Source organism: Oryx dammah, unplaced genomic scaffold (assembly GCF_014754425.2).
Source record: "Oryx dammah isolate SB20612 unplaced genomic scaffold, SCBI_Odam_1.1 HiC_scaffold_21, whole genome shotgun sequence".
Taxonomy (NCBI): Eukaryota; Metazoa; Chordata; class Mammalia; order Artiodactyla; family Bovidae; genus Oryx; species Oryx dammah.
In genome coordinates, this window is record NW_024070205.1 from 13,909,388 (window position 1) to 13,926,799 (window position 17,412).

The following is a 17,412-nucleotide window of genomic DNA, read 5'->3' on the forward strand; positions in this document are numbered from 1 at the left end:
AATCTGTCCCCAGCAGGGCTGATTAAATCCAGGATGGTAATCTGATTTAAACTGGGCTTGCCAGATTTCCTCCCTCAAGAACTGGAATTGACAGTAAGAAACGGGTTTGGCTATATTCTATCATGGGATTGAAAAAGTGGGGGGAAAAAAAAACAGTCTGCTTGGGAAGAATGAAACTGATGTTCATAGAAACCTCTGCTTGTAGCTTCCAAAGGCTCTGCAGTTTCTTATTCCAGTCCTTCCCTTCCCAAGGACGACTAGCAAATGAGATACATAATACCCTGGCAGAGGTTTGCTGCTGTCATTAGAGTAACGATTTTAACCCTATTATGCCAGTTCCAAGAAAGCACTTATGTGCCCTGGTTCCCACATCATACCCTCACGCTTCATTTCTGGAAATGACTTTATTCACACTCCCTTCTGTTTCGGCTGAAAGCTTGAATGCTGATAAAGTGAAAGTGAAAGTGAAGTCGCTCAGTCGTGTCCGACTCTTTGTGACCCCATGGACTGTAGCCGACCAGGCTTCTCAATCCATGGGATTCTCCAGGCAAGAATACTGGAGTGGGTTGCCATTTCCTTCTCCAGGGGATCTTCCCCAGGGATCGAACCCAGGTCTCCCGCACTGCAGGCAGATGCTTTAACCTCTGAGCCACCAGGGAAGCCCCATTGAATGCTTATAACCCCCCTTTATTTGACATTTGCTACCCATCTCTTCTATCTTCTTTGATCTCATTGCTCAGACCCTTGCATGCTATGTAGAATATACCTCCTACCATTTAAATTCCATCTCAATTCATTCACATGGTTATCACGTGGTTAAATCTTCCACATTAGTAAATTGCCTTAAAATTTTCCATTATTTAACTCAAATTTTCATCCAAATTCACATTCAAATTTGTACTACTTTCCATAATTCAAGATTTATGCAGATTAATGAGTCACAATCTGAATTAGATACTGAAATGATGCGTAAATGAATTTTCCGTGAAATGTTCCTATCCCTTCTTCAGCATACCATGAACAGTTACTTCAAATTCCTTCTTGTTGTCTCCAGCAGTGTTTGTTGCTACACACCGATAAAGGCCTGTGTCTGATACTTGAGCCTGAGCAATAACCAGTTTGCGTCCATTTAGTAAGATCTTGAATCCATCTCTTTCATCAATGAGCTGGCCGTCCTTCAGCCACCTATAGAAATAGAGCAAAAAAGAAGTCTGGAGATATATTTTAAATAACTGCATTCCTAAGTCATCAATCAACCACTCTATCTATCTTGGAGAAACATTAACTAATATATCTTGGACTTATATATTTATATGTGTGTACACATATATTTTGGAGAAGGCAATAGCACCCCACTCCAGTACTCTTGCCTGGACAATCCCATGGGCGGAGGAGCCTGGTAGGCTGCAGTCCATGGGGTCGCTAGGAGTCGGACACAATTGAGTGACTTCCCTTTCAATTTTCACTTTCATGCATTGGAGAAGGAAATGGCAACCCACTCCAGTGTTCTTGCCTGGAGAATCCCAGGGACGGGGGAGCCTGGTGGGCTGCCATCTATGGGGTCGCAAGGAGTCGGACACGACTGAAGCCACTCAGCAGCAGCAGCAGCACACATATATTTGGGCTTCCCAGGTGGCACTAGTGGTAAAGAATCCGCCTGCCTAATTAGTAGATATAAGAGACATGGGTTCAATCCCTGAGTTGGGAAGACTCCCTGGAGAAGGGCATGGCAACCCACTCCAGTATTCATGCCTGGAGAATCCCATGGACAGAGGAGCCTGGTGGGCTACAGTCCATAGGGTTGCAAAGAGTCAGATACAACTGAAGTGACTTAGCATAACACAGAAGAGCATGATATATATATATATTCTCAATTATGTACTTGCCTAATTTCCCATTTGCTCATTCTATGAAATAAATTGGAAATCAGGAAAAGAAAAAGTTTAAAAAGAAGTTGGCATATTGTAGGGAAACCAAAGAACTATGTGTACAGGTCTTCATTTTTCTATTAATGCCGGGCTACAGAAAGAAGCCAATGCTCCTACATGTTTCTCAGTTCCAGTGTTTAGATAGCATTAACCAGCAAAACACACACAATCCTAAAAAATCTGCAAAACAAAAGTCTAGAATCATATGGTATTTTATAAGTTTTAGTTGATCATGAGTTATCACTTTCCATTTAGTCTATAGTCAAGTGTGTGTAATTAGTCGCTTGGTCATGTCCGACTCTTTGTGACCCCATGGGCTGTAGTCCACCAGGCTTCTCTGTCCATGGGATTCTCCAGGTAAGAATACTGGAGTGGGTTGCCAAGACCTCCTCCAGGGGATCTTCTCAACCCAGGAATCGAACCCAGGTCTCCCTCACTGCAAGCAGATTCTTTACTGTTTGAGGCACTAGAGAAACCCATAATCATGTGTGGAGCTATTTTATTCCAACAACTAGTTGAGCATCTGTTTGTTTGCATATCACACTGAACCTCGGAAATGAAAGGTAAGTATTCAAGGAATACTTTGTGAATGAAGGAATGAGAAAAAAAGATTTGGTAGTCATATATTCATGTTAAGTTCCTCTATTTCCCTAATATTTCTGGTACCCTGTTTTAAATTTAGTTGTTCATTAAACATCTCAGTGCTTCAAGAAGATCTGACAGATAATGCTTAATATTCTGTTTCTATGAACTGAAAATGTAATTTTTAAGAGCATATAATGAATTCCTCTAATGGAGCAGATTTATGGGCCCTGTGAGTATCAGATAAAAGTTGCCTTGTATTGAGTTAGCCAAAAAGCTTATTCAGCTTTCTTCTGCCAAATGAAATTTTTGGCCAACTCAATTAGAGAATACATCTTTTAATAAAAGAGGTATATAATCAGTATAACTTTATACAATCACTTTTTAGTGACACAGAACCTCTCTCAAAATAGCTCTGAAACTCTCAAATAAAAAAGTGGGAGGTATTTAGAAGACATACCAAAGCCCTTACATGATAGTTGGTGGAGGAGAACCTGTCACTTGACAATCTAGTTCCAGCAAGTTATTGACCATTACAATGAAGTAAGACGTTTCATCTCCTCCTTCTATAGCTGGTGGCACTAGAAAAAAAGAGGGATGAAACATACAAAGAAATGTATACAAGAGAAAATATAGTATCACATTAAGCAATACTAAGTTGTTCTGTAGAAGGCTGGTAAGTATCACAGTCAATTGGTACATGAAGGATACTTGAAATGGACTCTAAGATACATTTTATAATATGCATTTGCCAGGGTCAATAAGTATACTTTTGACACACTGTGAATTTTTCTCAGCTAATCTAGCACTATGGCACTGCAGATGCTACGAGAACATAGTTGATTCATATCTTATGTTGTTTATTGTCATTAAGAATAAGGGAACCTCAAAAATTGGGCCTGCACTGAAAGTTTCAATTCATAAAGAAAGAGAGACTCAAGGCTACAAGATGACTTCCCAAGATCCACAGACTGTTTCTTGTTGTTTAGCACAGTGTTCGTGACATGTTGTCACTCAATGCACAGATACTGTCACAGATGTAAAAACGTTACTCTCGGTCACAGTGAGAGACCATGCTGTCACTCACTGCAATCAGATATTGTCACAGATGTAAAAATGCATCTATATATTTAAAAAGTGTACCTATCAGAATAAATATAAGATTTAGGTAGGTTTTTAGATCTTGGGACTCTGGTGGTCAATCCACCATTCAGTAATATGTAGCCCAGAGCTGAACAGATAACTAAACCTTCTCTAAGATTGTTTGATTATTTCACAAACACAAAAGCAGTTCATAAACAAAGCAGGTAGTGCTATGAATATGAGAATACAGGGGGTGGCCTTCTCATTTACCTAAGACATCAACTTCGTATTTGATTTCCTTTTCTCCTGCCACACTCGTAGCCACACATATATACTGTCCCCTATCGACTTCTAGGGCACTTGTGATTTCTAGTTTCTTCCCACCAGCTTCTATGCGGATGTTGTCACTGACTTTCACAGGTACACCGTCTTTCAACCAGGTTAGAACTGGAGGAGGGTTGCCGGCAGCTTTACACTCCAGGGTCAGTGAATGAGCAACTATCACTTGCTTATTCAGAGGTGCAGCCAGGTCACCTTCAATCACTGGAGGAACTAGAGGCAGAAAAAAGGAATAAATATTTCAGGCAATTCTTTGGAAACCTAATGAAATAAAGAGGATTTTTCTTTTCACTCATACAGGTTGACTATAGGAAATATAGTCAGACTATAGTCGTGTCCCTCCCCCACTAAGCTATTGAGGAAAGAACTTCTTGGTTCTGCTTATCTACTGTTCTAAATATTGTGGGTTACTCTATACCATGTCTGGTTTACAAAGGACAAACTAGAGAGAATGATCTTAGTCCTAAGAACTACTATACCTTCTCCATAAAAATCAAATGGTCTAGATTCCAAGGAGCCAAAGGCAAATGATTGACTGAATGAATGATCACTTCTTACTAACCTTAGTTTCTTAAAACTTTTTTTCCAAATCATGGGACAAATTCTTCCAATTTCAACCCATTAGTATAGAAGACAACACAACCCAGCAGGGATTTATCACTGAACAAACTGGATGTCGGTGTATTAGGAAGCATAGGCAGAAAGCACATAATAAAAACATACGTGTTTTCCTTACCATAGATGTCCACATGGAATGATTTTTCAGCAGTTCCAGCAACATTGGTTACTAGACACTTATATGCCGCTGAATCAGAGACCTGTGCTCGAGGAATATGAAGAAATTGTCCCTTTTCAACATAAAGTGCTTGTGAGCTGGATATGACTGGCTGGCCATCCTTATACCAAGTAATAGCAGGCATTGGAAGTCCTCGTGTTTCACATTCCAGTTTAATTACGCTGTTGATCAAAGCTGACACTTCTGTGGTGACATTCCCTCCTTTAATACTAGGTGGAACTACAAAGGATTTCAGAACACAAACATGCCTTCTAAGTTTTAGCATCTGCATAAAAGTCTCAAATGAATGCTCCAGATGTTTAAATAATGCAGTAAAGTAAATATGAATTAAAGACAATAGGAATTCTGTGATTTATCTACCGATAACTAGTTGCCTGGGGATTCCCTGGTGGCTCAGTGGTAAAGAACCTGCCTGCAAATGCAGGAGATGCAGGGTCGATCCCTGAGTCCGGAATATCCCCTGGAGTAGGAAATGGCAACTCATGCCAGTAGTCTTGCCTGGAGAATCCCATGGACAGAGCAGCCTGGCGGGCTACAGTCCAAGAGGTTGCAGAGTCAGATACAACTTAGCAACTAAATGATAATAACAACAATCAGTTGCCTGTCTTGTCAAAACAATCTTCATCACCCTCCTTTTGGAAGTCAGATTTCAGTAAAAGTAGAAACTCAGTTTTCATTTCAGGGGTTCATTTAAGTCCAATAGATCATGTTACTGTAACTAAGAAAGTCATGTTTAACAAACAAAGCAAAACAAAAATAAACCCAAAGTAACTACAGTAAGTTTGAAATCAGGCCAAGAGAGCAAAAGTGTCAGATGAGGTACAAATGCATGCCCTTTCCCCCAGGAAATACAAAAGGTCTAAGAGCTTTTAGAACCCAGCTACTGGTAAGAACTGTAGTCTAACTTTTGCCTAGTTTTTTTTTTTTTTTTGGAACCACAGAGAGTTCATTCACTGAACTATACTCATCTAATTGGTAGCATGTGTATCTTCTATAATTCAGCAACCACATGCCTGGCCTCTCACACCATATGAGGACTATGCTGCTGGAAAAACAATGCCACTGGCTCAAGCCCTGCTATATACTCTGAACACAATCATGCCAAGATTCTGCTATCATTCCAATAGTTTAAAAAAAATCAAATGGCATGTGCCTGAATTTGAGTCTTTTTTTTTTTTACATAAACTTTTATGTTAGAATATTTTTCTTATGGGACGAGAGTTATGAGTTTTGGAAGCACAATCACAGAGATCGAGTGCCATTCTCATCAACTGTATCAAGGGTATACACTATCAACATGGCATATCACTGATGATGCTGACCTTCATCACCTGGTTGAGGTAGATTTTGCTATGTGTCTCCACTGGAAAGTTAGTCTCTTTTGCCCTTTCGAAAAGAATCACTCTTCCTATCCCACAGGTATTGGGTGGGGAGCTATGTTCTACTTCCTTGAAAGGGGGAGACTACCTACATAATTTTGGGGGGAATTTTCTGTATGGGAGATTTGTCTCTCATCCCCACTTTATCTGTTTCTATCAATACAGACTCATGGAGACTTTTTATACTTTGAATATAATCCAGCACTACATTATTTTATTGTTCAAATTTTTCTAGTTATGGCCAATTCCACTTGACCCTACCTAAAGCTCAACATTAAAAAAACGAAGATCATGGCATCTGGTCCCATCACTTCATGGGAAATAGATGGGGAAACAATGGAAAAACTGTCAGACTTTATTTTGGGGGGCTCCAAAATCACTGCAGATGGTGACTGCAGCCATGAAATTAAAAGACACTTACTCCTTGAAAGGAAAGTTATGACCAACCTAGACAGCATATTCAAAAGCAGAGACATTACTTTGCCGACAAAGGTCCGTCTAGTCAAGGCTATGGTTTTTCCAGTGCTCATGTATGGATGTGAGAGTTGGACTGTGAAGAAGGCTGAGCACCGAAGAATTGATGCTTTTGAACTGTGGTGTTGGAGAAGACTCTTGAGAGCCCCTTGGACTGCAAGGAGATCCAACCAGTCCATTCTAAAGGAGATCAGCCCTGGGATTTCTTTGGAGGGAATGATGCTAAAGCTGAAACTCCAGTACTTTGGCCACCTCATGCGAAGAGTTGACTCACTGGAAAAGACTCTGATGCTGGGAGGGATTGGGGGCAGGAGGAGGAGGGGACGACAGAGGATGAGATGGGTGGATGGCATCACTGACTCGACGGACATGAGTCTGAGTGAACTCCGGGAGTTAGTGATGGACAGGGAGGCCTGGCGTGCCGCGATTCATGGGGTCGCAACGAGTCGGACACGACTGAGTGACTGAACTGAACTGAAGCCCCTTTGACATGAAAGTGAAAGTGAAGTCGCTCAGTCATGTCCGACTCTGCGACTGTAGCCCACCAGGCTCCCCTTTCCATGGGATTCTCCAAGCAAGAATGCCCCTTTGACACACATCACATTATTTCAGTACTTTCTTGTTTTCTGCTCTTATTACAGGTTCTAGGCTCATCTGCCCCAGCTCTAGAAGTAACTATTTCTCCTAGAAGCTCTGGTTCTTTTTAGTGGAAAAGAATATTAGAAAACAATATCTGAATCGAAGTGAAATTCCTTAATGTTTTCTGATAATTGTTCTTAGAACCAGTTCATAGTGACAAACATTCATATACACATTTTTTCTCTCACACATAAATGAAGGCAAGATTTACTATACAAGCACACCTCATTTTATTGCACTTTGACTTACTGTGCTTTGCAGACATTGTATTTTTCACAAACTGAAGGTCTGTGGCAACCCTGCATTGAATAAGTGTATTGGCACTATTTTTCCAAAAGCATTTGCTTACTTGCCATCTCCATCACATTTTGGTAGTTCTATCAATGTTTCAAGCCTTTTCGTTATTATTATTATGTTTGTTGTGGAGAGCTTTGATCAGTGATTTTAATGTTACTACTATGACTTGCTAAAGCCTCAGATGATAGTATTTTTTAGCAATAAAGTATTTTTTTAAATTAAGTTTTAAGACATAATATTTTTGTATATCTAATAAGGAAACTAAACTAAAATGTGTGTGACTCACTTTATTGCAATATTTATTGTGGTGGTCTGGAACTAAACATGCAATATCTCAGATGTATACCTGCATGGTGAGGTGAATTTGATGGTAGAATATTTTTTCTATTAGGTAATTTACTATATAGATCAGGGCAGCAGCTCACAGGCCAAGCATGGAGATGCTGAATCAAGTGTAGTTTTTACATTTTTAAACAATTGGAAAAAAAGCAAAATAATAATGTTTTGTGACATGTAAAAATTATATGAAATTCCAACTTCAACACCCAGTAAGTTTTATTGGAACACAGTCATGTTCCTTTGTTTGGGTACTGTCTATGACTACTTTACTTCTACAACGACCAAGTTTAACTGTTGCAACAAATACCAAATATGGTGTTCTCATTGCTTCTCACTGTTGTTCAGCTCACCATAAATTTCAGTGACACAGTTATAACGCAATAGCAATTGAAGTGCCATAAACATCACCATGCCATGATATTTTATTTTACCTTTATTACCAGTGTATACTTCTCATATCAAAACATTGAAAATAAAAGAGAGAAAAATGGGCTTTAAAATGTAACATTTTTAAAGCGCAGCACATTGTGGATTATTCTGTTATTAAGTTCAATAGCAAAGCACTCAGTTTATTTTTTAATAACAGTATAGCTGTCTCGAAAAAATATAGTGTTTTTAAAATCAGTGTATACTAACTTTACAAAACTAAGCACTCATCACAATATTTCCCACTCAAAGAAAGACAACAGATAAATTAATAAAAAATGGAATGTTTCCTTAAGCAGAATTTCTTCACAAAGATAAAAAGTCAAAATGAGCCTACAATTTAAGTTTCTTAGTGGCTCATTTGTTAGCCAAGGAAGGAAAGCCTTTAAGAGTGATTTAAGTATAATAAATCAAGAATGATTGCATTAGCAAAGAACTGTATCTAATCAGTTTGTTTAAGACTATTAGCTTTTCCATAAGAATAATTGCTTGAAGAGTTGAGAACATTGACAACATTAATAATTTTATTTAAAGGGGCTTTTCTGAACAATATCTTGGCTCTTAACACAGTGACAGATGTTGTTGATACTGGTTAGTTGTCTTTTATTTGATGAGTCAATGCCATGTTTGAATATACTGAAGAATTGGCCCCTAAGAGCCTGCATGGAACAACTGCAGATGAAAATATTTTCATAGAAGTTGAAAAAACATTAATTGATTACAGTCTGAAGTGGAATCTGTTAAGATGTGCTATAACTGATGGTGATAAAAAATACCATTAGTTTAGAGAAATTTACTAAGGTTATTAGAGAAATTGACAAGGCTTATTAAAATGTAAGGTTTTAAAAGTCTATCTTTATTATTTGTAGTATTAATCAGCAAGCACTTGTGTAAAACATTCATGAGTTACTGAGCCAGTACTGTCCATGGTGTATCTCACTTGCTCTTATGGACTTAAATACAATCAGTTCCATGAGTTTTTGTCAGAATTAAAAGGTGAATATACTGAATTATCCTAACTTAGTTTAATGTCTTAATGGTGGAAAAGTTACATTTTAATTTTTTTAGTTTAGTACTAAGACTGAATTTTCTTTAAATGAGAATTGTTCTCAAACACCATGATTGCCTACTGAATGGCTGTGGAACTTAGTTTTACTACAAACTTGACAAGGTTTCTTAATAAATTCAACTTCAAATTATCAGACAAAATCAGCTCTTAAATACAAAATCTATATTGCTGATAGTCATTCTGTTGTTTGAATCACAAGTCATCACAAGCTGCTCTTCACATTTTCCACTCTGTCAAACAAAACTTAGATCTTGATTTCCCTACAGATTTGCAGTGAATATATTTTCTGAACTCAACATTCAGTTTCAATAACATCTGTCAGACTTTGATGCAAATGCAGAATAACCTTCCACATTTAAAGTCCATATATCACTGAAAATGAGGTCCTTCCGTCTAACCCGCAATTGTAATTGATTAGCTGGTTAGCAGAATGGCAGGCTGAAAGTCAAATATCAAGAGAATTCTACAAATGCCTTTCAAGTAATGAATATAATCAATTAAAATCATGTTTGCGAAATGACATTAGTATTTGAATATCTATTTTTGTGAAAAGACATTTTCAAAGACGAAATACATAAAATCTCATTACAGATCAGTATTAACAGATGAACATCTGAATTCAACTTTGGTGATAGTAATCATTAACTTTGAACTCTTAGTAAAATGTTATCCTTTCAAAGGAACTCCATTCTCGTTAGTAGACTTGTGTTACAACATATTTTACAATTTTTATAATTATCAGAAAGACAGAATACCAAACAATTGGTAAACATTTATTTCTATTTTTATGTAAATACCTACATAATATCATTGATTTTCTCACAGTCTGAAAAACCTAAAATATTTTCCAACTTTGTTGTTGTTCAGTTGCTCAGTTGTGTCCGATTCTTTGCAACCCCATGGACTGCAGCACGCCAAGCCTCCTTGTCCCTCACTATCTCCTGGAGTCTGCGCAAGTTCATGCCCATTAAGTCACTGATGCTATCTAAAGATCTCATCCTCTGCTGCCCTCTTCTCCTTTGCCTTCTATCTTTCCCAGCATCAGGGTCTTTTTCAGTGAGTCAGCTGTTCATATCAGGTGGCCAAAGTATTGGAGCTCAGTCTTTCCAATGAGTATCCAGGGTTGATCAATTTCTTTTAGGAATAACTGGTTGAAATTCCCTGCAGTCCAAGGGACTCTTAAGAGTCTTCTCTAGCACCACAATTCAAAAGCATCAATTAATTCTTCAGTGCTCAGCCTTCTTTATGGTCCAACTCTCACAACCATACATGACTACTGAAAAGACTATAGCTTTGATTATATGGACCATTGTTGGCAAAGTAATGTCTTTGCTTGTAACTCATTCGGTTTGGCATTTTGCATGATGTACTTTGCATATAAGTTAAATAAACAGGGTGACAATTTACAGCCTTGACATACTCCTTTCCCAATTTTGAACCAGTTAGTTGTTCCACATAAGGTTCTAACTGTTGCTTCTTGACCTGCAGATAGATTTCTCACAAGGCAGGTAAGGTGGTCTGGTATTCCCATCTCTTTCAGAATTTTCCAGTTTCCTGTGATCCACACAGTCAAAGGCTTTGTTTGGCATAGTTGATGAAGCAGATGTAGATATTTCTCTAGAATTCCCTTGCTTTCTCTATGATCCAACGAATGTTGGCAATTTGATCTTGAGTTTCTCTGCCTTTTCTAAACCCAGCCTGTACATCTAGATGTTCTCAATTCAAGTAATGCTTAGGCCCAGCTTGAAGGATTTTGAGCATAATCCTACTAGCATGGAAAATGAATGCAATTATATGGTAGTATGAACATTCTTTAGCACTGCTCTTCTTTGCTATTGGGATGAAAACTGACCTTTTCCAGTTCTGTGGCCATTGCTGAGTTTCCAAATTTGCTGGCATACGGAATGCAGAAGTTTAACAGCATCATCTTTTAGGATTTGAAACAGCTCAGCTGGAATTCCATCACCCCCCACTAGCTTTGTTTATAGTGATGTTTCCTAAGGCCCACTTGACTTCACACTCCAGGATATCTGGCTCTAGGTGAGTGACCATACCATCATGGTTATCCCAGTCATTAAGACCTGTTTAATGTATAGTTCTTCTGTGCATTCTTGCCAGCTCTTCTTAATCTCTTCTGCCTCTGTTAGGTCCTTACTGTTTCTATCATTTATTGTGCACATTCTTACATGAAATTTTCTTGAAGAGATCTCTCGTCTTTGCCATTCTGTTGTTTTCCTCTATTCCTTTGCACTGTTTATTGAAGAAGGCCTTCTTATCTCTTCTTGAAATTCTTTGGAACGCTGCATTCATTGAGTTGCATATATAGTTCCATTTCTCCCTTGCTTTTTAGCTTCTCTTATTTCCTCAGCTATTTGTAAAGCCTCCTCTGACAACCACTTTGCCTTCTTACATTTCTTTTTCTTGGGATGGTTTTGGTCACTGCCTCTTGTACAATGTTACAAAACTCTGTCCATAGTTTTTCAGGCATTCTGTCTATCAGATTTAATTCTTTGAATCTAATCATCAATAGGTAAACCTACCTATTTACCATCTTTCCCTTTATAAAATAGGTTTGTCAAGTTCTGCTATAAATAATTGGTTAATATAAATTCAAGCCACGATTTTTAAATCTTAAGAAAGAATATTTACTCAGACTTTAAATTTTAATTTTGATTTCAGCCTATTGACATTAATCTGGAAATGTTTATCAACTTTATGGCTCAAAGTGTCTAAATAAACTGGCTAGCCTAATTAGTAGGATGATACATTAATGAAGTCAAGAACATAGGTTCAAACAGCCCCTTACCCTCCATGAATGTTTTACAAAGGAATATCACTTGTACTGAAAAGGGTTTGCTTAAAAAGTTTGTATTTATGAATTGAGAAAAATTACTCAAAAAACATTTCTAGCTGACAGCAGAACAATATACCATCTACTGTTTAAATTTCCCAGATAAATATTTCTTCCTGCTTCAATTTAATTCACATACACTTTTCTGAGTCCTGTACTTCTGTCTGAGGAAAGGTGTTCCTGGTAAATGCTATGAATTCATTGTACATTAAAATGTACCACTCAAAACTTTTATATACACGCAAAAACTTTTATACCATTTGGGGAAATTCTCAGATCTGAAACTTATCCACGATTAAGTTAAAAATCTTTACCTCAAACTACTAGCTATGAATTTGCACGATCTCCCCATAGGTTATTAAATGCTCATTTATTTTCTTTTCCTTTTCCCCCTACTTTCCCTCCATATCTTTTATTTTTCACTCATATTTTCTCTCCATTTCTTTCCTTATTCAGGCAAACTGTGCATTTCTGCCTTTCAGGTGCATCAGACCCACCTGCTTTATTTATCCTCACATAAATAAAGAAAATGAATGGATCAGCTGCAGTGAGAAACATATTCTCAACCTGAGATCTATATTAGTATTTCTCCTAGTTCATCCAAGTATGCTATATGTTTCACTTATTCCTATAAACAAAAGCATTTTTGCAAGTGAAATAAAATAAGCTTAAGATTACACACTCAGAGGTGTACACGAGCTTGCCTGAGAAGAAATGGTATTATTTCCTGAATTATAATACTTAAAATTTCAGTGTTACAACACTTTTCATCTCTGACAATCTCAGAAGGTTTAATCATTCATTAGAGTCCTCTCTTCTGCGTGCCTGAGGGCGTGATATTGAATGAACAAGAGGATCTGAAATGAAAGAACCCAAGTCCTATGGAAGTAGGAGTCTCATTGAATCACCACAAGTATTCATCACAGACTTTGGCAACAACGCAACAATGTAGAGAAGACTACTCAACAGCTTAAGGGAAATATTGCACCTATTGTTTAAAAGCCTGGTTCTGGTAGGAGGCCAATGGTAGCAATAGTACTTTTGTTTAACTTGGATGCCTATATAGCTAATTTTTCAGTAACATTACTGTGCTTTGGAGGACATGTCTATTCAAGACTAATTTCTTTCACACGCTTCTATTTATAGACAGAAATTATTTAAAAGCCTGTATTAAGCAAAATCTTTGATTCAAGAGAGTTAATACATAATGCCAGGTTGTCTACAGTTGTGTTTCAGTTCAGTTCAGTTCAATCACTCAGTCGTGTCCGACTCTTTGTGACCCCATGAATCACAGCACGCCAGGCCTCCCTGTCTGTAGGGAACAAGGTATAAGGAAGGTTGAAAAGTACTTGCAAACAAGACTCTCAACCAGGGCTGAACATTCTTGCAAACAAGATGTTCTGCCCAGTGTAGGGAACAAGGTATAAGGAAGGTTGAGAAGTGCTTGCAAACGAGACTCTCAACCAGGGCTGAACATTCTTGCAAACGAGATGTTCAGCTAAGAATCGTCTGTTTGTTCCCATGGGAAAAGAACATTTCTTGCACACAAGGATGTTTCTCTGATTCCTCAAAAGGAACAGACCCAGGGACAAAACGGATTCTAAGTTGATAAAGAAGTTCCCCAAAACAAAGTCTTAGCTGCAGTAAATAAGTCAAGGTAAAGGTTATCTCGCCCTGAGCCTGCACACTGTATAGTCTCTGAATCATAGTGCTTGGCAACTTGCCCTGTAGGTTGTTGTGCAAGGGATATAAAATAAAGCAGCTGTAAGAAGCAAGTGTTAAAATATAGATTCAAACCACTCTGCAGTGTTGGTGTTTCATTCCGTCGCCAGCACCTGTCCATCACCAACTCCCGGAGTTCACTCAGACTCCCGTCCATCGAGTCAGTGATGCCATCCAGCCATCTCATCCTCTGTCGTCCCCTTCTCTTTGTGCCCAGGTGCTATTATTATCCCCATTTTAGAAATGAGGAACTGAAGCTCAGAGGGGTTAGACAATTCGTTCAAAGTTGCAAAGCTAGTAAGTGGCGTAAGTGGGATCTGAACCCAAGCTGGCTTAACTCAGAAGCCCAAGTTCTTATTGATGACCAAATAATCACTGTCCAACAGAAATATAATGACCATATATATAATTTTAAATTTTCCAATAGTCACATTAAAAACATGAAAATGACACATGTTACTTAGTTCAATATATCTAAAATATCATCATTTCAGATGATAAAATTATTACCCATTATACTTCATATTAGGTTTGTCTTTGAGATCTTTCCTGGTAGCTTAGCAGTAAAGAATCTGCCTGCACTGGAGGACATGTGGGTTTGATCTCTGTGTCAGGAAGATCCCCTGGAGAAGGGAATGGTAACCCATTCCAGTATTGCTGCCTGGGAAATCCCGTGGACAAAGGAGCCTGGCAGGCTACAGTCCATGGGGTTGCAAAAGAGTCAGACACAACTTTGTGACTCCACAACATTCTATATTTACAGCCTGTCTCAATTTGAACTAGCCACATTTCCAGTGCTCAGCAGTCAACTATAGCTGATGGTTACCATCCTGAAAAGTTTGTCACTAGATAATTTATTCACTGAGCAAATATTTCTTGAGAGCTACTGAATGCCTGGGTGCATGCTATCAGACATTAGTGACTATGCAAAGCAAGGTCCTTCTGAAGTTACTTTCCTTGGAGAGAAACAGCAAATAAGTAAATAAACCCATACTTAAGCAATTAAACTATCAGACAGTGATCCGTGCTGTAAGGAAAACTAGGACAATGGAATAGAGTCATTATGTGATTGCTCTGGATTGGGAAGATCCTGCAGAAGTTTCTGAGGTATCTGAACTTTTCCTGTGTGTCATATGCTATAGAAAGAAGACAATGCAGGGAGCAGAGCCACCAATAAGCCTGACCGACCTGATGAGTTCTACTCCTTTCTATGGTGTAATTCTTTGTGCCTACAACAGAATAATCAAACACCTTCCATGGCTCCTGGCATAAAAATAAAATGACTTTAGTGGTCATCTTCCTCAGAGGATATTGAAAGTTTTAGTGAAACAAGGGCTACATACCTCTGATGGGACTTAACTGAAAGAAAGTAACAGCACTGCTTAAAATATTTAAATTATCATGTGGTCTGAAGAAAGACCAAGATAGAATGAAAACAGAATAACTGACCTGGTTGCATACTATCAACTTCATTTTATTTCATGCATCTCTACTCTTTTTAGAGCTCTTTAAAAACCCCTCTAGGTATACAGACATTTAACTTATGTTCCACTAACAAATAAGGGAATATACCTGACCTCTTAAGTGAGATCATATGAAAATCACTAGACCCTGAAGAAATACATACTCAGTGATAAAATGCATTAAAATTGGATACAATGTTCTAGCTTAAAACAGAAGATAGGCTTTTTCCCTTGAAGTAAGTACCATTTAAAATTATTTTGCAATGAATAAAAGAGCAACCCTGATTTTCAATGTATAATGAGAACTGATAATAATAGTAAAAAGCATAAGAAAGTCACACTTACTATGGATTGTCAGTTTTATATCCTTGGCTTGTTTGCCAGCTGCATTAAACACAGTACACTGGTAGCGTCCCTTGTCACTTCTTCGTGCATTCTTTAAATGTAAAACTTGTCCTCTGTCTAGAATTTCAATATTAGGATCTCCCAAAAATAAAGGCCTAGAAAAAATACAATTTTATTCTATGGCTCCATTTTCATTTTCCCAAACATTTTCTGTTTTATTAATCACAACAGAAATCATTAAGTTGTATGAGTTTAAAAATATGGATCAAAGTTGAATTTTTTAGTTGGAATCTAAAAAATGCAATGATATGATTAAGTACTCCTGTTCAGAAGAGTGGGATTATTAAATCACTTTATTAATGAAAGTTAATTATCACTTTGAGATGAAAGATTCTTCCTTTTAAACTTAAATTGTTGAACAGTAATAATAAAACGTTTTATTTTATTCATTCACCACCCCCCTTTTTAAAATTTATATAGATAGTTTTTCTTTTCTGACTGATGGTAGAAAATTTGAGTGTACAGGAGCTTCAAGCCAAGCAATATTATTTGTAAACTAATATTATAATACCTGGAAAAACATTCACAATACATAGTTATTACTAACTAAAGATGATGTCAACTCTCCTAATAAGTAGGTATTATAATAAATATGAATGCTTTCATAATACTGAAATACTGAAAGATATTTATCCCAAAAGTAGTTCATATATATTTGCCAAGGAGTCTTTTTCCACTATTCAGTCATTTACCAACTACTATTATGTGACTGCTTTATGTTTAGTAGCAGCTTTATTTAATACTTAAAAATCATGTTTATTAAAGTCTATGATATCCTAAGAGTCATACCTTTAAAATCCCATTGATATTCTTTCAGGAAGACCTATATCTTGTTTTTAAAAAGCTGCAGGGAATTTGCCACATGATAAATGAATGCAGTGCTATATTAAAAGTCAGTACTAAGACAACAAGATTAAAGAAAACACATTTAATTTTCTGCGACAGCATCCCTTACTATTCCTTGGTATGACACTTTGTTTGAAGTTCCCTAAAACTGACAGAATAAAGTTCCTACTTAAATGTATTCTGTTTAAAGAAGTGGGATACTTGATAATGCTACTCAAATTTAAGCAACTTTAAAACTTTCACTGATTACTCACTATGCAAGTTTCATAAAAACTGAAACAAAAAAAGCATTATAATAAGAAAAGGTCTTCTTGGTTTATTGCCGCAACGTGATTCTTTCCTCTTACCATTATCAGTTTGTGTTCTTGCACACATTTTTCTACACATTTCCACTCAGAAACATATTGCTAGAGGAATCTCAAGTTGTTATACATAAATGGCCTTGTATTATTGTTCTATTTTTAACTTGACAATAACTATGGAGATAATTTTGGTGCCTACAGCTTGATTTTCTTTTTAATTGCTGTTCAGTGTTTCACAACACGACAACGCTGTATGTCACCTATCCATTCTCCCAAGGTCGAGCTTTAAGCAGTTTTCACTTTTCTGCCATCATTGTTTCAGAGAGAATTAACATACAAGCCTTCCTATGGAACAGACAATTGACTTCCCTCTCCTAGACACTGGAAGTATAACTGCTGTGTTAGAGCATATGAACATTTAAATTTTAATAGATATCAACAAATTGGCTTTCAGAGTACTAACTTATTAATA

At 37.3% G+C, this 17,412-nt stretch overlaps 1 protein-coding gene across 1 annotated transcript in view; it reads right to left on the reverse strand.

Moving 5' to 3' along the window:
- The window catches only part of HMCN1 (hemicentin 1), a 551,984-nt gene that overhangs the window by 220,922 nt on the left and 313,650 nt on the right, over positions 1–17,412 (reverse strand). Inside the window, exons 30-34 of the mRNA XM_040263800.1 lie at positions 15,733–15,887; positions 4,669–4,947; positions 3,864–4,145; positions 2,983–3,091; positions 1,016–1,185 (exon numbers count right to left, since the gene is read on the reverse strand). Of these exons, the coding sequence (XP_040119734.1) occupies positions 1,016–1,185; positions 2,983–3,091; positions 3,864–4,145; positions 4,669–4,947; positions 15,733–15,887 (995 nt within the window). The remainder of the gene's footprint in view (positions 1–1,015; positions 1,186–2,982; positions 3,092–3,863; positions 4,146–4,668; positions 4,948–15,732; positions 15,888–17,412) is intronic.